The following is a 21,831-nucleotide window of genomic DNA, read 5'->3' as shown; positions in this document are numbered from 1 at the left end:
ATAAAGAATGTCAGTAGGGAGAGGAAGAGACCAAGATCATCACTGAGGAAATAAAGATAGAAGACGTCAGGGGGATCAGAGCCCACAAAATCAAAGGCGCACAATTATTCTCCTAGTGCAGAAGCAGAAATGTTTAGAGGCACATCTATAGATAGGAAACTGAGAAGCAGAGGGTAGGAGAATGAGGTTAATGAGGTGGAAACAGAGGCAGAACAGGGCTTAGTTGGATCTCAGGTGCGGTCCTTGGAGCAGATGTCCCTTTTCCCAAAGGGCAGCTCACTTGTGGTCTGAGCATCCTGGCTCAGCTCATTTTCTTGTTTCTCTTTAGTGTCCTGTGATCCTGAAGCTTCCCAAATGACCAACGAAGAAGAACCAGAGGAGCTGCCTAGTCAGCCACTATGTGATGGAGAAGGTAATTGTGGTTTCAACTCCCAAATTGAATCTTTGTTTTTCGGTCTGCAGAGAGGAAAATCTCCACCTTTCTTCTCCCGTCCTACCCTGTTCCCCTTCACATACCCATACAGAAGAAATATGTAGAGGCAACTGGAAAGGATGAAAAAGACAGAGAAAATTAGTGTATAAGAAGGGAGTGAGATGGGTAGACTGTTTTCAGCCTCTGATGATAGTGACGGGAGCCATGTTAACCTCTAGGTCAGGTAAGCTCAAAGGCAGGAGGGTCTAAGGGCAAGGACATTCCCATCTTGGAGATACTTGAGCCGCTCTGGTCTTCCTGGTTGTCTCTGGGAGGGTTTTCCTACTATGGTTTCCATTGGTCATACACTGGGATTCCAAGAGATTTCATTCTATTTATCAGAAGGAAGCAGTACCTGTTCAGAAATGGGTGATGAAGAACCCCAGGAATCTTTGAGCTCACTACCAAAAAGCAGAGCAGGTGAGAGAGATAAGGACTGTCTGGGCTGCAGGGTGTCAGGAGGATGGTGTTTCCTGATGGATTTTACTCTGGGAATACTCCACAACGAAAGTTCCAGTTAATTCTCAAGTATCATTCTTCACATTTACCTTGGCTCTTTGGCTCTTGTACGTTGCAAGGGACAAGAAACCTTGAGCAACTCCATAATTGGGAGATCATGTTGTTTGATTGTAGGTGTCCATATATTCAGTTGTAGTAGATAGAATTCCACATAGGAGAAAGAACACAGAAGCTGCACAAAAATTTGATTAACTTTAGTGGAACTATTAGTACATTATCTCTAGCTATGTATTATCTCCCAAGAATATTTATATTCACCTCTTCCAGCACAGAAACATAATCTTTCATTTGTGTATTATCTACAGAGAGTTGATTTATTGGTTAAGTTGGTGTAACGTACTTTAAATCATCATAAACTGTTTCTTTGCCCAAATGTTTGAACTTTTGATCTTATTATAGGAATAACTCATGACTTCAAATGTTTGAGGTTCTTTGGGGGTTTTAGTTGTTTGCTATTCCATGGACAATGCTCAAAGATGAAGTACAGTTGGGTTTAAGCTGATTTTGATGATTAGGTGGAGTCATGGTCTTTACATAAATAGTTTGTAGCATCCTTGCCCTGAATGCCCATCAATAGCTGTCAGCCTGATATTTCTTAATGCAATTTATCCTCAATTAAAATTTATTTTAGAAGCATAATTACAAGTAAAACCATTATTTTTTTCCAGGAGTTGGCTTGGGACAATGACATGTTCAAAAATTCTTCAAATTGGCTCTACTAGAAATATTTTAGAAGAACTGAGTTATAAAGTTAGGGTGGTGATCGTCCTAAGTGAAGTCAGTCTTGGAATGTTATTATTAGTAGTAACATTATGGGGAAGTCAGAGGCTTCAAACATTAAACCAGTAAATAGAAAAACTAAAGTTGTAAGGATAAAGGATAAAAATATGAAGGAGAATGTGACAATCAGTGTGACAATCTAGGCATCCAGGAAAACCTTATTCTGATGATCTTGAGTGGAAGCAGTTCTACTTCATGGAATTATCTGCATGTTCTGGGGATCTTTGGGTAGTAAAAAGACATTAAATAATCCACTTGATACCTGTTTTTATATGGGCACCTGAAGAGATTGAAAATCTGTTTGTTTCCACAGCATTCAGAAGTTATGATCTACTTCAAATGCATAATGGCTTTCAGTTTAACAATTTGACATGTCCTAGAGAAGGCTCTATGTTCAGTTACTTGAGACAATTTTGCTTTCTGTAAGGGAATGAATTCTACAAGGGAGTCTGGAACAGTCATTGCATAACCAGCCTGGTATTTCATTTTACTTTATTTTCTTTTGTCTCATTTAATTTTATTTTTATTTTAGAGATAAAACTTATCACCAAGCAATATTAAGTCAGGATTTAGTAAGGAAGTATCTAAACTATCTCTTCTGGAAGTGGACATTAGAAACTAAGTCCTAGGATTCTCCTTCCTTGAGTAAGAATATTACTCTATAACACACACACACACACACACACACACACACACACACACACACACATATATATGACATTTCCTTTATCTATTTATCTATTGATGAACACTTAGGTTGTTCCCATGTCTTTGGCTCTTGTTTAAATAACGCTGCAATGAACATTAGGGTGCAGATTTTGTTCCCTTTGGATTATATATCCAGGAGTGGAATTGCTGGAACATATGGTAGTTCTATTTTTAGTTTTTTGAGGAAACTCCGTGCTGTTTTCCACAGTGGTTGCACCAATTTACATCCCACCAGCAGTGCTCAAGGGTTTCCTTTGCTCCACATTGTCACCAACATTTGTTATTGCTTGTGTTGACAATCTCCTTTTCTTAAACATCAACTCTGCCATACAACGTAACCTAAAAATGGGGGTAATGTCTTACGATAGTCACGGTCCCTGGGGTTTAGGAACAAATCTTGGGAGGTCATTTTAGAATTCTACCTATGACAATGAAGCTTGAGTCAATCGCCAGAAAATAACTATCCAGATGAGCCGTTGATTTTCCTAAGCAAATAATATAGGCTATCAAACAAATTAAAACACCAAAGAAAGCTGAGCATAAGTGTGTTAAAGAAAAGAATTTGACTTTAGAAAAGACTATAGTAATTGGCTTAGGCACTACAGGGAAGTGAGGTATACCTATTTTGTTTATTTCCTGCATATCTTGAATATGCATAGTATAGGCATACTGATGCTCAGATTAACTATAAAGTGATCATGTGTAGGAGAATTTTCCAGGAATTCTAAGGTTAGCCCTTCTTAGTACACTTAATATGTAGTTTCATTTGCAGAATAGAGCCTTACCTATTACATTTTTAGGAGTTTCTTAGAGAAAAGAAAGCACAGTTTGTTACATAATGGTCTGAATATAGCAGTTATTGGTTGGCACATGGAACTACTCTTGGTCATTTTTTTCAGTCCTTTTAGAGAAATATTATCAAATGAGTCATTTACTTTTAACATGCCAAAAGTTCCCCACTGAAATCTAAAGACATCTTTTGTGAAAATTTACCATTTATTAAGTGCAAGTTAGAATCACACTGAGAGTACAGAGAGGAAGTGAAAGTTCTGCCAGTGGGAGATTGTGACTTTGGCAAAGACAAGCCCAAGACATAGAGTCATAAGTATGAATGGTGTCCTGAAAATAGAGTATTGTGCTCATCAATCAAGCAGAAACTAAAAAGAAGACATATGATCAATTATACGATAACAGTTATGTACTAAACAAAAGGATTTTCTTTCAAAAATTAATATGATGTCAAGTATCCTCATGAAAGTTTTGGTGAGGTACCCAAGACAAAATGTGACAAAATATATTTGCACAAATTATCTACTTTCTAATGGACCCCCATCCATTAATTAGTCTTTGGGGCTAGCTTGGATTGGGGATTTATCAAGTCTATGCCTCTATCTATTTGCTTTGGATCACTATCTTCTAATAATCAAGAAGCACAGGAAAATCAGGAACAGACAAACACACATGAGACAAGACTTTTAAAAAATAGACAAAAGAAAAGTGAGAATAAATGAAGTAGTGGAAGAATAAGCACATTAACAGAACATTTGCTAAATGCTGTCCTGCCAAACCAAAATGTCTACTTACTTTGTATCTAATTGCATACACATCTTTAAATAATAAAATAAATTCAGAAATAAAACTTCAATGAAACAAGTCAGGGCTCAAGTTGTTCTTGAGATGGATTCACTTGGCAGTGGATCAGGAAGACAATCTGAGTTGTGCACAAGAAGCTGGGGTTTTGGACCAACACCTGTTGGTCCAAGGGTCCCACAAGACACCCCTAAGCAAGAGTCCTCAAGATGATCTTGGTGGGAACACCATTTGTGAAGGAAGAGTGGCCACCGTGCAATATTTGAAGCTAAAGCTGGATTTATTGCTTGCCAAGCAAGACACATGGTGGGAGGAAGCACTGTACACAGTTTTTTTAATAAAGGAAACTGCTGATTTTACTTATTTTTTAATTAATTTTTATTGGAGTATAGTTCATTTACAATGTTGTCTTTTTATTTACAGTTTTGGGAAGCATGTAGTTCAGGGACTGCAGACTTTCAGAAACAGGAGTGTTTATAAATTGGTTAGCATTTAGCCATACACATAGGCTTTCTGAAGTGTGTCTGTTGCTGACTGGCTGATTTTAGTAAGTGTAAGGCTGCCACTGATTAGCTGACTTTAGATGTCATTAGTGATGCAAGCAGTCACTGGCCAATTGGGATGAATTTAAAACTGGTTCTGGCAATTACTTTTTGCAACTTTCAAAGGACAGTCAGTTTTTCCTAGAAGGATAAGATCTTTTAATTTTATTCTTAGGGATAAAAGTAGAAAAATAAAAGTAGAGAAAGCAGAATGAGGTTCAAAAGATGGCAAAAACATGGCTCTGTCGGATCTCAGATGTGATTATTGAAGCAGATATTCTTTTTCCCAGAAAGCAGTTCATTGTTTTTTTTCTTTTTGGTTTTTCTTTTCTTTTTTTTTACGTCTTTATTGGAGTATAATTGCTTTACAATGTTGTGTTAGTTTCTGCTGTACAACAAAGTGAATCAGCTATATGTATACATATATCCTCACATCCCATCCCTCTTGCGTCTCTCTCCCATCCTCCCTATCCCACCCCTCTAGGTGGTCACAAAGCACCGAGCTGATCTCCCTATACTATGTGGCTGCTTCCCACTACCTATCTATTTTACATTTGGTAGTGTATATATATCAATGCAACTCTATCACTTTGTCCCATCTTACCTGTCCCCCTCCCTGTGTCCTCAAGTCCATTCTCTGCGTCTGCATCTTTATTCCTGTCCTGCCCCTAGGTTCCTCAGAACCATTTTGTTTGTTTGTTTTTAGATTCCATATATATGTGTTAGCATACGGTATATGTTTTTCTCTTTCTGACTTACTTCACTCTGTGTGACAGTCTCTAGTTCCATCGACCTCACTACAAATAACTCGTTTGTTTCTTTTTATGGCTAATATTCCACTGTATATATGTGCCACAACTTCTTTATCCATTCATCTGTCGATGGACACTTACGTTGCTTCCATGTCCTGGCTATTGTAAAAAGTGCTGCAATGAACATTGTGGTACATGTCTCTTTTTGAATTATGGTTTTCTCAGGGTATATGCCCAGTAGTGGGATTGCTGGGTCATATGGTAGTTCTTTTGTTAATTTTTTTAGGAGCCTCCATAGTGGCTGTATCAATTTACATTCCCACCAACAGTGCAAGAGGGTTCCCTTTTCTCCACACTCTCTCCAGCGTTTATTGTTTGTAGATTTTTTTATTATGGCCATTCTCACCAGTGTGTAGATTTTTTTATTATGGCCATACCACAGTATGGCCATTGTGGTTTTGATTTGCATTTCTCTAATGATTAGTGATGTTGAGCATCCTTTCATGTGTTTGTTGGCAATCCATATATCTTCTTTGGAGAAATGTCTATTTAGGTCTTCTGCCCATTTTTGGATTGGGTTGCTTGTTTTTTTTAATACTGAGCTGCATGAACTTTTTGTATACTTTGGAGATTAATCCTTTGTCATTTGCTTCATTTGCAAATATTTTCTTCTATTCTGAGGGCTGTCTTTCTTCTTATTTATAGTTTCCTTTTAAGTTTCATTAGGTCGCATGTGTTTATTTTTGTCTTTATTTCCATTTCTCTAGGAGGTGGGTCAGAAAGGATCACCTTGTGATTTATGTCAAAGAATGTTCTTCCTATGTTTTCCTCTAAGAGTTTTATAACGTCTGGCCTTACATTTAGGTCCTTAATCCATTTTCAGCCTTTTTTTTTTTTTTTTTGCGGTACGCGGGCTTCTCACTGTTGTGGCCTCTCCCATTGCGGAGCACAGGCTCCGGACGCGCAGGCTCAGCGGCCATGGCTCACGGGCGCAGCAACTCCGTGGCATGTGGGATCTTCCCGAACCAGGGCATGCACCCGTGTCCCCTGCATCGGCAGGTGGACTCTCAACCACTGCGCCACCAGGGAAGCCCCAGCCTATTTTTGTGTATGGTATTAGGAAGTGTTCTAATTTCATTCTTTTACATGTAGCTGTCCAGTTTTCCCAGAACCACTTATTGAAGAGACTGTCTTCTCTCCATTGTATATTCTTGCCTCCTTTATCAAAAATAAGGTGACCATATGTGCATGGGTTTATCTCTGGGCTTTCTACCCTGTTCCATTGATGTGCATTTCTGTTTTTGTGCCAGTACCATACTGTCTTGATTATTGTGGCTTTGTAGTACAGTCTGAAATCAGGGAGCCTGATTCCTCCAGCTCCGTTTTTCTTTCTCAAGATTGCTTTGCCTATTCGAGGTCTTTTGTGTTTCCATACAAATTGTGAAATTTTTTGTTCTAGTTCTGTGAAAAATGCCATGGGTAGTTTGATAAGGATTACACTGAATCTGTAGATTGCTTTGGGTACTATCTTCATTTTCACAATATTGATTCTTCCAGTCCAAGAACGTGGTATACCTCTCCATATGTTTGTATCATCTTTAATTTCTTTCATCATTGTCTTATAGTTTTCTGCATACGGGTCTTTCGTCTCCTTAGGTAGGTTTATTCCTAGATATTTTATTCTTTTTGTTGCAGTGGTAAATGGGAGTGTTTCCTTAATTTCTCTTTCAGGTTTTTCATCATTAGTGTATAGGAATGCAAGAGATTTCTGTGCATTCATTTTGTATCCTGCTACTTTACCAAATTCATTGATTAGCTCTAGTAGTTTTCTGGTAGCATCTTTAGGATTCTCTACGTATAGTATCATGTCATCTGCAAACAGTGAGAGTTTTACTTCTTCTTTTCCAATTTGGATTCCTTTTATTTCTTTTTCTTCTCTGATTGCTGTGGCTAAAACTTCCAAAACTATGTTGAATAGTAGTGGTGAGAATGGACACCCTTGTCTTGTTCCTGATCTTAGAGGAGATGGTTTCAGTTTCTCACCATTGAGAACAATGTTGGTTGTGGATTTGTCATATATGGCCTTTATTATGTTGAGGTAAGTTCCCCCTATGCCTACTTTCTGGATGGTTTTTTTATCATAAATGGGTGTTGAATTTTTTCAAAAGCTTTTTCTCCATCTATTGAGATTATCATGTGGTTTTTCTCCTTCAGTTTGTTAATATGGTGTATCACATTGATTGATTTGCATGTATTGAAGAATCCTTGCATTCCTGGGATAAACCCCACTTGATCATGGTGTATGATCCTTTTAATGTGCTGTTGGATTCTGTTTGCTAGTATTTTGTTGAGGATTTTTGCATCTATGTTCATCAGTAATATTGGCCTCTAGTTTCCTATCCTTGTGACATCTTTGTCTGGTTTTGGTATCAGGGTTATGGTGGCCTCGTACAATGAGTTTTGGAGTATTCCTCCCTCTGCTATATTTTGGAAGAGTTTGAGAAGGATATGTGTTAGCTCTTCTCTAAATGTTTGATAGAATTCGCCTGTGAAGCCATCTGGTCCTGGGCTTTTGTTTGTTGGAAGATTTTTAATCACAATTTCAATTTCAGTACTTGTGATTGGTCTGTTTATATTTTTTATTTCTTCCTGGTTCAGTCTCAGAAGGTTGTGCTTTTCTAAGAATTTGTCCATTTCTTCCAAGCTGTCCATTTTATTGGCATATAGTTGCTTGTAGTAATCTCTAATGATCCTTTTATTTCTGCAGTGTCAGTTGTTACTTCTCCTTTTTCATTTCTAATTCTGTTGACTTGAGTCTTCTCCCTTTTTTTCTAGATGAGTCTGGCTAATGGTTTATCAATTTTGTTTATCTTCTCAAAGAACCAGTTTTTAGTTTTATTGATCTTTGCTATTGCTTCCTTCATTTCTTTTTCATTTATTTTTTATCTGATCTTTATGATTTCTTTCCTTCTGCTAACTTTGGGGGTTTTTGGTTCTCCTTTCTCTAATTGCTTTAGGTGTAAGGTTAGTTGTTTCTTTGAGATTTTTCTTATTTCTTGAGGTAGGATATTATTGCTATAAACTTCCCTCTTAGAACTGCTTTTGCTGCATCCCATAGGTTTTGGGTCATCGTGCTTTCATTGTCATTTGTTTCTAGGTATTTTTTGATTTCCTCCTTGATTTCTTCAGTGATCTCTTGGTTATTTAGTAGTGTATTGTTTAGCCTCCATGTGTTTGTATTTTTTATAGTATTTTTTTCCTGTAATTGATATCTAGTCTCATAGCACTGTGGTCATAAAAGATACTTGATACAATTTCAATTTTCTAAAATTTACCAAGGCTTGACTTGTGTCCCAGGATATGATCTATCCTGGAGAATGTCCCATGAGCACTTGAGAAGAAAGTGTATTCTGTTGTTTTTGGATGAAATTTCCTATAAATATCAATTAAGTCCATCTTGTTTAATGTATCATTTAAAGCTTGTGTTTCCTTATTTATTTTCACTTTGGATGATCTGTCCATTGGTGAAAGTGGGCTGTTAAAGTCCCCTGCTATTATTGTGTTACTGTTGATTTCCCCTTTTATGGCTGTTAGCATTTGCCTTATGTATTGTGGTGCTCCTATGTTGGGTGTGTAAATATTTACAATTGTTATATCTTCTTCTTGGATTGATCCCTTGATCATTATATAGTGTCCTTCTTTGTCTCTTGTAATAGTCTTTATCTTAAAGTCTATTTTGTCTGATATGAGAATTGCTACTCCAGCTTTCTTTTGATTTCCATTTGCATGGAATATCTTTTTCCATCCCCTCACTTTCAGTCTGTATGTGTCCCTAGGTCTGGAGTGGGTCTCTTGTAGACAGCATATATACGGGTCTTGTTTTTGTATCCATTCAGCCAGTCTATGTCTTTTGGCTGAAGCATTCAATCCATTTACATTTAAGGTAATTATCGATATGTATGTTCCTATTACCATTTTCTTAATTGTTTTGGGTTTGTTTTTGTAGGTCTTTTCCTTGTCTTGTGTTTCCTGCTCAAGAAGTTCCTTTAGCATTTGTTGTATAGTTGGTTTGATGGTGCTGAATTCTCTTAGATTTTGCTTGTCTGTAAAGATTTTAATTTCTCTTTTGAATCTGAGTGAGACCCTTGCTGGGTAGAGTAATCTTGGTTGTAGGTTTTTCCCTTTCATCACTTTAAATATGTCCTGCCACTCCCTTCTGGCTTACAGAGTTTCTGCTGAAAGATCAGCTGTCAACCTTATGGGGATTCCCTTGTATGTTATTTGTTGTTTTTCCCTTTCTGCTTTTAATATTTTTTCTTTGTATTTAACTTTTGATTGTTTGATTAATATGTGTCTTGGCATGTTTCTCCTTGGATTTATGCTGTATGGGACTCTCTGCACTTTCTGGACTTGATTGACTCTTTCCTTTCCCATATTAGGGAAGTTTTCAACTATAATCTCTTCAAATATTTTCTCAATCCCTTTCTTTTTCTCTTCTTCTTCTGAGACCCCTATAAGTCGAATGTTGGCATGTTTAATGTTGTCCCAGAGGTCTCTGAGACTGTCCTCAGTTCTTTTCATTCTTTTTTCTTTATTCTACTCTGTGGTAGTTATTTCCACTATTTTATCTTCCAGGTCACTTATCTGTTCTTCTGCCTCAGTTTTTCTGCTATTGATTGCTTTTAGAGAATTTCAAATTTCATTTATTTTGTTGTTCATCCTTGTTTGTTTGCTCTTTATTTCTTCTTGGTCCTTGTTAAGTGTATCTTGTATTTCCTCCATTCTATTTCCAAGGTTTTGGATCATCTTTATTTCCAAGATTTTGGATCATTCATTACTCTGAATTCTTTTTCAGGTTGACTGCCTATTTCCTCTTCATTTGTTTGGTCTGGTGGGTTTTTACTTTGCTCCTTCATCTGCTATGTGTTTCTCTGTTTTCTCATTTTGTTTAACTTACTGTGTTTGGGGGTCTCCTTTTCGCAGGCTGCAGGTTCGTAGTTCCCATTGTTTTGGGTGTCCGTCCCCAGTGGGTAAGGTTGGTTCAGGGGTCTGTGTAGGCTTCCTGGTGGAGGAGACTTGTGCCTGTGTTCTAGTGGGTGGGGCTGGATCTTGTCTTTCTGGTGGGCAGAGCCATGTCTGGTGGTGTGTTTTGGGATGTCTGTGAACTTAGTAAGATTTTAGGCAGCCTCTCTGCTAGTTGGTGGGGTTGTGTTCCTGTCTTGCTAGTTGTTTGTCATGGGGTGTCCAGCACTGGAGCTAGAAAGCAGTTCATTTTAGTTCAGAATATTAGTGTGCATTATGAGATTCTCCATGAACTCTTCCCTAATCACTGTCTCAGGTTCTGTGGACGGTAATTTTCCTGTTTCTCTTTAGTACCTGGCAAACTAGAAGCTCTCCAAATGAATACAGAAGGAGATTCTGAAGATCTAACTTCTAGTCCACCATCTTATGATAGACAAGGTAATTATGAAGTAAGAAAAAACACAGAAACAAATTCTGGTAAAGAGAAAAGGATGACAAAGGGGGAAAGGGAGACTTAAAGGAAGAATCAGGTGTAGGGAGGATCCATGAAAGGTTTCAGAGGAAGAAGTAGGAAAAGTGGGATCAACGAGGGTTCAGAAAAGAGGATCACTAGGGAACTGAAGAGTCCTCCTAATTCACAATTTTGGCCCAGGAGCAGAGCTACCAACAGTTGGAAATGAGAAGTGTCCTTGTGTTATGTGTTTCTCAAAAGATGTGCCAGGAGGTCCGGAAGGAAGTACTGAAAGTAAAGAAGCTAGTGCCAGGATGGGTAAGCCTACCTGAGTGTGGCGAGATGGGGGTGGCTCCACTGGTAACACAGACGCAGGTTGGGTGGTGGCAGGGGGTCCAGTCCATCCCAGTATCCTGATCTCTGCATTTGCTTGACCTGATCCTTTTGGGAATAGCAGGGAAGTAAGAGATCATTCTAAAATTGTGTTTAAGGGATGGCCCATGTTGATTATGTATGGATGATGTAGTGGAAATACACTTTTAAAAATGGCAGTATATTGTTTATTATATCAGTATATTACTAATAAAGCCTTGTGATTTACAATGTTTTCTATCCCTGTCACCCAAGAAAGTCAAGTGTATGTCCACTAGTAGAGAATAGTGTCATTTTTTCCCAACCTTAGAAAGGTCTCAAGAGATAACTAGTCCTGTCACTTAATTGTCAGGAGAAAAGACTTCAGATCAACTATTCTTAACCCAGCACATTTTTTTTTTTTTTTTTTTTTTTTTTTTTTTTTTTTTTTTTTTGCGGTACGCGGGCCTCTCAGTGCTGTGGCATCTCCCGTTGCGGAGCACAGGCTCTGGACGTGCAGGCTCAGCGGCCATGGCTCACGGGCCCAGCCACTCCACGGCATGTGGGATCTTCCCAGACTGGGGCACGAACCCGTGTCCCCTGCATTGGCAGGCGGACTCTCAACCACTGCGCCACCAGGGAAGCCCCCAGCACATATTTTTGATAGATGTTCTCCAGCATGTCACTTGTTTATATAGTGATCCTATTAAGTTTTGTACATAAAATCTTATTTAATCCTAACAAAATTCTTAAAAACTAGACAAATATCCCTGAGTAAACTGAAGTACATAGGTATTGAAGAATGTTTTTCAAAGTCCCATTAAGAAATAAAAGAAGACCCAGGGCCCATCCTGGACTCTCACTTCTCAATTCAGTAGGTTTAGTTCCTTTAGAAGGACGGGACAGATGATAACCCAAACATCTTTATAAATTCAAGCCTTTTGCAGTATGAATCATCCTAAGATTTATAACTTTTATTTATTCATTTTTGTTTCCTCACCACCTGTTTTTTCTAGATACTGTGGATCTTGGAAACAACTCTACTTTGGGAAAACTCAAGAGGAAAAGAAGTAAGAGTGCATACAGTTTTACTTGCTTTTGATATTAAAATGAGTTTTGAAGGCCGGTTTCATTATTATTATTTATAATAATAAATATTAATAATATGACAGCCCCATAAAGATGTCTATATCCTAATCTCTGGAACCTGTAATCTGTTCTCTTACATGGAAAAAGGGATTTTACAGATATAATTAAGATAGGGACCTTGAAAGGGGCGATTATCCTGGATTATTGTGGTGCATCCAATATCATCAAATGGGCCTTAAAAAAGGAAGAAGTGTGTCTGGCGGTGAAGAGAGGGAGAAGCAATTATGGAAGATAGTCACAGAGAGATGCAATATTGCTGGCTTTGCAGATGAAGGGGAGGAAAAAGGAATATGGGTGGCTCCTAGAAGCTGGGAAAGTAAAAGAAATAGATTTTCCTCTACAGCCTCCATACAGGAATGAAGGCCTACTGAAACCTTGATTTCAGCCCAGAGAGACCCTTGTCAGACTTCTAACCGACACAAGTGTAAGATAATAAATTGTTTTAAGTCACTAAATTTGAGGTCATTTGTTATGGCAGCAATAAAAGAGTAATGCAGAATTTTTGGTCATGGGAAGTGGGGTGCAGCTAATAATGCATTCCCAAAAATGTGGAAGTAGCTTTGGAATTGGGCAATGGCCAGAGGGAAATTGGGTTATAAGAAGAACTTTAAGTAGAATGATAGAGAATGTCTAGATTGCCTTGAGCAGTTTGTTAGTAGAAAGGTGGTGCTGAAGACTCTGCTTGTGAGGACTTGGAAGTGAAAAACATGGTAGAGAAAACCTATATCATATTAGAGAATGTGTAAATTGCCATGAAACCACTGTTAGTTTAAAGGTGTCACTGAAGGAAATAAGGAACATGTTTTTGGAAATTAAAGGAAAGGGGATCCTTATTATATAGTGGCAGAAAGCTCAGTGAAATTCTATCCTGAAGTTATGCAGAAAGCAGAATTTTCTGGATATTTAGCTAAGGAGATTTCTAAGTACTATGATAAAGGTGCAGCTGGTTTCATGTTGCTGCTTAGAGTAAACTGTGAGAGGAAAGAGATAAGTCAAGGGAAGAACTGCTAAACAAAAGAAATAAGAACTTGATGATTTGGAAAATTCTTAGCCTATTCAGATTGCAAAAGATGCTCATATTAGGAGTTTCATTGTCAGAAAAACGTGCTCTGCAGTGACAACCAAGAGTGTGGCTGTATAACTTTTTGCTAATGCCCCAGAAGTAGTGAAAAGTCAGGGTATTCAGTCATATAAAATGATCTTCGAAGAGGTTAAGTTTGTGACCCATAGATACCTTCAGCCATCTCAGCAGAAGTGAAAAATAGATATGTGAGTATACAGGAAAGATCTGTAGAAGAGACTGTTGTCTAATGGAGGAGATTCCCATGACATACATCAGAGATTGATAAGATTCTTGAAAACGTCATACCAACAGAAACAGAGATGTCCTTTTTCTAGTCCCTGGAACCTGTAATCTGTTACTTCACCTGGCAAAAGAGACTTTGATGGTGTGATTAAGTTAAGGATTTTGAGATGCAGATATTTTTCTAGATTATCTGGGTGGCCCCCATCAAATCACAGGGGTCCTTAAAATCAGAAAACCTATCCTGCTATGGAGAGAGGGGTATGTGACTATCAAATAATGATCAGAGAGATACAATGTGGCTGGCTTTGAAGATTAAGGCAGGGAGCAATGAGCCAAGAAATGTGGGCAGCCTTCGGAAGCTGGAAAAGGTAAAGAAATGAATTATCCCCTACGGCTTCCAGGAAGGAACAGAGCTCTCTGGATTCTTTGATTTTAGTTCAGTGAGACTTATAGTTTTTCAAAAATTTTGTTGTTTTTAAAATTTTAAAATATATGCTCTTTGTAAATTTTGATTGATGTATATCTTTCCAGATTTTTCTATGCATGTATTAACTCATTTATATCATATACTAACATATTATATCATAAATCTATTCTTACTGTTACATTTCCCTTAGTTTAAATCAGTATATCATGCACAGACATTATAAACATTTAACATTTTGCCAAACTTAATTGTAAAAAGTTTCATTTCATTCTGCTTTAATTTGCATTGCTCTCATTTTTGTTGTGGTCGAGCACTTTTCATTTGTTATTCGTTGTTTGTTTTCCTTTTTCTAAAAATGGCTGATGAAAATAAATAAATAAAAAAAAATGGCTGGTGTGTATGCCTTGCTCAGTATTGCTATCATTTTTTTTACCATGCTGAACAAGCATAGGAATATATATATATATATATATATATATATATATATATATATATATATATATAAAATTTTGCCTATGTATGTGGTTAGTATTTTGTCTCATTTGATGTTATTCTCTTAGGTTTGTTTATAGCATATTTTGTTCTAGAGAAATTTGAAAATTTTATGTAGTAAAATCTATCAGGGTTTTCCTTTATGGCTTCTAGGTTTTGTTTACAATGTACAAAGATATTTTCCATCTCAAGATTTTTAAAATATTTATATTTGCTTCTAGAATATTTGAAGCACTTAGTGCTTTTAAATGCTTAAATCTATTATTCACATAGGATTCACCTCTTTGTGTATCATGTGAGATAGCAATTACAAGGAATAACACCAACACTTTTTTTTAAATTGAATATAGTTGATGTACAGTATGTTACAGGGGTACAATATAGTGATTCACAGTTTTTAAAGGTTATATTCCATTTATAGTTATTATAAAATATTTGCTATATTCCCCATGATGTACAATACATTTTTTTTTCCAGCAGCAGGAGTTTTATTAAGCAATGCAAAAGTACACTCTTGAGAAGGGAGGAGAGTGGGATGTCTGGGAACCAGAAGCAGCCTCGCTATGGGGTCGGGTCAGGTTTTTTAGAGTGGTGGTCCCTCCCTATGTCCTGTGTCATTTGACTGACAGTTGATTGACAACTTTAGGTTATATCACTTTTCTCCTAGTGTGCAGGTGCTTACCCATAAGCACCCAAGTGAAACCCACGGGGGTGGGGAGGCAAAACCCTGATGCTAATTTATTATAAATAGGGCATAATGAACCCTGGGTTATTTAGGGTAACTTCTTAGGTCTCCATATGTCTGTGCCAACCTGTGCTGGTGGGTTTTTTTTTTTCTTTTTATTTTATTTTATTATTATTTTTTATAACAAATTTAATCAGTTATACATATACATATGTTCCCATATCCCCTCCCTTTTGCGTCTCCCTCCCACCCTCCCTATCCCACCCCTCCAGGAGGTCACAAAGCACCGAGCTGATCTCCCTGTGCTATGCGGCTGCTTCCCACTAGCTATCTACCTTATGTTTGGTAGTGTATATATGTCCATGCCGCTCTTTCACTTTGTCACAGCTTACCCTTCCCCCTCCCCATATCCTCAAGTCCATTCTCAAGTAGGTCTGTGTCTTTATTCCTGTCTTACCCCTATGTTCTTCATGACATTTTTTTTTCTTAAATTCCATATATATGTGTCAGCATACAGTATTTGTCTTTCTCTTTCTGACTTACTTCACTCTGTATGACAGACTCTAGGTCCATCCACCTCATTACAAATAGCTCAATTTCATTTCTTTTAATGGCTGAATAATATTCCATTGTATATATGTGCCACATCTTCTTTACCCATTCATCCGATGATGGACACTTAGGTTGTTTCCATCTCTGGGCTATTGTAAATAGTGCTGCAATGAACATTTTGGTACATGTCTCTTTTTGAATTATGGTTTTCTCAGGGTATATGCCCAGTAGTGGGATTGCTGGGTCATATGGTAGTTCTATTTGTAGTTTTTTAAGGAACCTCCATACCGTTCTGCATAGTGGCTGTACCAATTCACATTCCCACCAGCAGTGCAAGAGTGTTCCCTTTTTTCCACACCCTCTCCAGCATTTATTGTTTCTAGATTTTTTGATGATGGCCATTCTGACTGGTGTGAGATGATATCTCATTGTAGTTTTGATTTGCATTTCTCTAATGAGTAAAGATGTTGAGTATCCTTTCATGTGTTTGTTGGCAGTCACTATATCTTCTGTGGAGAAATGTCTATTTAGGTCTTCTGCCCATTTTTGGATTAGGTTGTTTGTTTTTTTGTTATTGAGCTGCATGAGCTGCTTATAAATTTTGGCGATTAATCCTTTGTCAGTTGCTTCATTTGCAAATATTTTCTCCCATTCTGAGGGTTGTCTTTTGGTCTTGTTTATGGTTTCCTTTGCTGTGCAAAAGCTTTTAAGTTTCATTAGGTCCCATGTGTTTATTTTTTGTCTTTATTTCCATTTCTCTAGGAGGTGGGTCCAAAAGGATCTTGCTGTGATTTATGTCATAGAGTGTTCTGCCTATGTTTTCCTCTAAGAGTTTGATAGTGTCTGGCCTTACATTTAGGTCTTTAATCCATTTTGAGCTTATTTTTGTGTATGGTGTTAGGGAGTGATCTAATCTCATACTTTTACATGTCCCTGTCCAGTTTTCCCAGCACCACTTATTGAAGAGACTGTCCTTTCTCCACTGTACATTCCTGCCTCCTTTATCAAAGATAAGGTGACCATATGTGCGTGGGTTTATCTCTGGGCTTTCTATCCTGTTCCATTGATCTATCTTTCTGTTTTTGTGCCAGTACCATACTGTCTTGATTACTGTAGCTTTGTAGTATAGTCTGAAGTCAGGGAGCCTGATTCCTCCAGCTCCGTTTTTCGTTCTCAAGAGTGCTTTGGCTATTCGGGGTCTTTTGTGTTTCCATACAAATTGTGAAATTTTTTGTTCTAGTTCTGTGAAAAATGCCAGTGGTAGTTTGATAGGGATTGCATTGAATCTGTAGATTGCTTTGGGTAGTAGAGTCATTTTCACAATGTTGATTCTTCCAATCCAAGAACATGGTACATCTCTCCATCTATTTGTATCATCTTTAATTTCTTTCATCAGTGTCTTATAATTTTCTGCATACAGGTCTTTTGTCTCCTTGGGTAGGTTTATTCCTAGATATTTTATTCTTTTTGTTGCAATGGTAAATGGGAGTGTTTCCTTGATTTCACTTTCAGATTTTTCATCATTAGTGTACAGGAATGCCAGAGATTTCTGTGCATTAATTTTGTATCCTGCAACTTTACCAAATTCATTGATTAGCTCTAGTAGTTTTCTGGTAGCATCTTTAGGATTCTCTATGTATAGTATCATGTCATCTGCAAACCGTGACAGCTTTACTTCTTCTTTTCCGATTTGGATTCCTTTTATTTCCTTTTCTTCTCTGATTGCTGTGGCTAAAACTTCCAAAACTATGTTGAATAAGAGTGGTGAGAGTGGGCAACCTTGTCTTGTTCCTGATCTTAGTGGAAATGGTTTCAGTTTTTCACCGTTGAGGACGATGCTGGCTGTGGGTTTGTCATATATGGCCTTTATTATGTTGAGGAAAGTTCCCTCTATGCCTACTTTCTGCAGGGTTTTTATCATAAATGGGTGTTGAATTTTGTCGAAAGCTTTCTCTGCATCTATTGAGATGATCATATGGTTTTTCTCCTTCAATTTGTTAATATGGTGTATCACGTTGATTGATTAGCGTATATTGAAGAATCCTTGCATTCCTGGAATAAACCCCACTTGATCATGGTGTATGATCCTTTTAATGTGCTGTTGGATTCTGTTTGCTAGTATTTTGTTGAGGATTTTTGCATCTATGTTCATCAGTGATATTGGCCTGTAGTTTTCTTTCTTTGTGACATCCTTGTCTGGTTTTGGTATCAACGTGATGGTGGCCTCGTAGAATGAGTTTGGGAGTGTTCCTCCCTCTGCTATATTTTGGAAGAGTTTGAGAAGGATAGGTGTTAGCTCTTCTCTAAATGCTTGATAGAATTCACCTGTGAAGCCATGTGGTCCTGGGCTTTTGTTTGTTGGAAGATTTTTTATCACACTTTCAATTTCAGTGCTTGTGATTGGTCTGTTCATATTTTCTATTTCTTCCTGATTCAGTCTTGGCAGGTTGTGCATTTCTACGAATTTGTCCATTTCTTCGAGGTTGTCCATTTTATTGGCATAGTGTTGCTTGTAGTAATCTCTCACGATCTTTTGTATTTCTGCAGTGGCAGTTGTTACTTCTCCTTTTTCATTTCTAATTCTATTGATTTGAGTCTTCTCCCTTTTTTTCTTGATGAGTCTGGCTAATGGTTTATCAATTTTGTTTATCTTCTCAAAGAACCAGCTTTTAGTTTTATTTATCTTTGCTATCGTTTCCTTCATTTCTTTTTCATTTATTTCTGATCTGATTTTTATGATTTCTTTTCTTCTGCTAACTTTGGGATATTTTTGTTCTTCTTTCTCTAATTGCTTGAGGTGCAAGGTTAGGTTGTTTATTCGAGATGTTTCCTGTTTCTTAAGGTGGGATTGCATTGCTATAAACTTCCCTCTTAGAACTGCTTTTGCTGCATCCCATAGGTTTTGGGTCGTCGTGTCTCCATTGTCATTTGTTTCTAGGTATTTTTTAATTTCCTCTTTGATTTCTTCAGGGATCACTTCGTTATTAAGTAGTGTATTGTTTAGCCTCCATGTGTTTGTATTTTTTACAGCTCTTTTCCTGTAATTGATATCTAGTCCCATAGCATTGTGGTCGGAAAAGATACTTGATACAATTTCAATTTTCTTAAATTTACCAAGGCTTGATTTGTGACCCAAGATATGATCTATCCTGGAGAATGTTCCATGAGCACTTGAGAAAAATGTGTATTCTGTTGTTTTTGGATGGAATGTCCTATAAATATCAATTAAGTCCATCTTGTTTAATGTATCATTTAAAGCTTGTGTTTCCTTATTTATTTTCATTTTGGATGATCTGTCCATTGGTGAAAGTGGGGTGTTAAAGTCCCCTACTATGATTGTGTTACTGTCGATTTCTCCTTTTATGGCTGTTAGTATTTGCCTTATGTATTGAGGTGCTCCTATGTTTGGTGCATAAATATTTACAATTGTTATATCTTCTTCTTGGATCGATCCCTTGATCATTATGTAGTTTCCTTCTTTGTCTCTTCTAGTAGTCTTTATTTTAAAGTCTATTCTGTCTGATATGAGAATTGCTACTCCAGCTTTCTTTTGGTTCCCATTTGCATGGAATATCTTTTTCCATCCCCTTACTTTCAGTCTGTATGTGTCTCTAGGTCTGAAGTGGGTCTCTTGTAGACAGCATATATATGGGTCTTGTTTTTGTATCCATTCAGCCACTCTGTGTCTTTTGGTGGGAGCATTTAGTCCATTTACATTTAAGGTAATTATCGATATGTATGTTCCTATTCCCATTTTCTTAATTGTTTTGGGTTCGTTATTGTAGGTCTTTTCCTTCTGTTGTGTTTCTTGCCTAGAGAAGTTCCTTTAGCATTTGTTGTAAAGCTGGTTTGGTGGTGCTGAACTCTCTCTGCTTTTTCTTGTCTGTAAACATTTTAATTTCTCCATCAAATCTGAATGAGATCCTTGCTGGGTAGAGTAATCTTGGTTGCAGGTTTTTCTCCTTCATCACTTTAATTATGTCCTGCCACTCCCTTCTGGCTTGTAGAGTTTCTGCTGAGAGATCAGCTGTTATCCTGATGGGGATTCCCTTGTGTGTTATTTGTTGTTTTTGCCTTGCTGCTTTTAATATGTTTTCTTTGTGTTTAATTTTTGACAGTTTGATTAATATGTGTCTTGGTGTATTTCTCCTTGGATTTATTCTGTATGGGACTCTCTGTGCCTCCTGGACTTGATTAACTATTTCCTTTCCCATATTAGGGAAGTTTTCAACTATAATCTCTTCAAATATTTTCTCAGTCCCTTTCTTTTTCTCTTCTTCTTCTGGAACCCCTATAATTCGAATGTTGGTGTGTTTAATGTTGTCCCAGAGGTCTCTGAGACTGTCCTCTGTTCTTTTCATTCTTTTTTCTTTATTTTGCTCTGCAGCAGTTATTTCCACTATTTTATCTTCCACCTCACTTATCCGTTCTTCTGCCTCAGTTATTCTGCTATTCATCCCATCTAGAGTATTTTTTATTTCGTTTATTGTTTTTTTTTTTTTTTTTTTTTTGCGGTATGCGGACCTCTCACTGTTGTGGCCTTCTCCCATTGCGGAGCACAGGCTCCGGACGTGCAGGCTCAGCGGCCATGGCTCACGGGCCCAGCCGCTCCACGGCATGTGGGATCCTTCCAGACCAGGGCACGAACCCATGTCCCCTGCATCGGCAGGCGGACTCTCAACCACTGCGCCACTAGGGAAGCCCCATTTATTGTGTTTTTAATCGATGCTTGATTCATCTTTAGTTCTTCTAGGTCCTTGTTAACTGTTTCTTGCATTTTGTCTATTCTATTTCCAAGATTTTGGATCTTGGAAATAGAATCTTGGATCATCTTTACCATCATTATTCTGAATTCTTTTTCAGGTAGACTGCCTATTACCTCTTCATTTGTTAGGTCTGGTGAGTTTTTATCTTGCTCCTTCTCCTGCTGTGTGTTTTTCTGTCTTCTCATTTTGCTTATGTTACTGTGTTTGGGGTCTCCTTTTTGCAGGCTGCAGGTTCGTAGTTCCCGTTGTTTTTGGTGTCTGTCCCCAGTGGCTAAGGTTGGTTTAGTGGGTTGTGTAGGCTTCCTGGTGGAGGGGACTAGTGCCTCTGCTCTGGTGGATGAGGCTGGATCTTGTCTTTCTGGTGGGCAGGTCCAAATCTGGTGGTGTGTTTTGGGGTGTCTGCGGACTTTTTATGATTTTAGGCCACCTCTCTGCTAATGGGTGGCGTTGTGTTCCTGTCTTGCTAATTGTTTGGCATAGGGTGTCCAGCACTGTAGCTTGCTGGTCGTTGAGTGAAGCTGGGTGCTGGTGTTGAGATGGAGATCTCTGGAAGATTTTCGCCGTTTGATATTATGTGGAGCTGGGAGGTCTCTTGTGGACCAGTGTCCTGAAGTTGGCTCTCCCACCTCAGAGGCACAGCACTGACTCCTGGCTCCTCAATTTGGGATGATTTGTTGTCTATTCATGTATTCCACAGATGCAGGGTACATCAAGTTGATTGTGGAGCTTTAATCCGCTGCTTCTGAGGCTGTTGGGTGAGGTTTCCCTTTCTTCTTTGTTCTCACAGCTCCTGGGTCTCAGCTTTGGATTTGGCCCCGCCTCTGCGTGTAGGTCGCCGGAGGGCGTCTGTTCTTCGCTCAGACAGGACAGGGTTAAAGGAGCAGCCTCTTCCGGGACTCTGGCTCACTCAGGCCGGGCGGGAGGGAGGGGCACGGAGTGTGGGGCGAGCCTGCAGCGGCAGAGGTCGGCGTGACGTTGCACTAGCCCGAGGCGCGCCGTGCGTTCTCCCAGGGAAGCCGCCCCTGGATCCCGGGACCCCGGCAGTGGCGGGCTGCACAGGCTCCCGGAAGGGCGGTGTGGACAGTGACCTGCGCTCGCACACAGGCTTCTTGGCGGCGGCAGCAGCAGCCCCAGCGTCCCACGCCCGTCTCTGGGCTCCGCGCTTTTGCCGCGACTCGGGCCCGTCTGTGGAGCTCCTTTAAGCAGCGCTCTTAATCCCCTCTCCTCGCGCACCAGGAAACCAAGAGGGAAGAAAAAGTCTCTTGCC

General features: G+C 38.5%; 1 protein-coding gene across 1 annotated transcript in view; it reads left to right on the top strand.

The window, feature by feature from the left end:
* The window catches only part of SP140 (SP140 nuclear body protein), a gene marked incomplete at its 5' end in the record, with an annotated part of 91,675 nt that overhangs the window by 45,054 nt on the left and 24,790 nt on the right, over positions 1-21,831 (top strand). Inside the window, 5 exon segments of the mRNA XM_079710660.1 lie at positions 329-412; positions 815-892; positions 10,737-10,823; positions 11,098-11,154; positions 12,204-12,257. Coding sequence (XP_079566786.1) covers positions 329-412; positions 815-892; positions 10,737-10,823; positions 11,098-11,154; positions 12,204-12,257 — 360 coding nt within the window.

This window comes from Hyperoodon ampullatus (assembly GCF_949752795.1).
Source record: "Hyperoodon ampullatus genome assembly, chromosome: 8".
Lineage (NCBI taxonomy): Eukaryota > Metazoa > Chordata > Mammalia > Artiodactyla > Ziphiidae > Hyperoodon > Hyperoodon ampullatus.
This window is presented reverse-complemented; position numbering and strand designations above follow the sequence as displayed.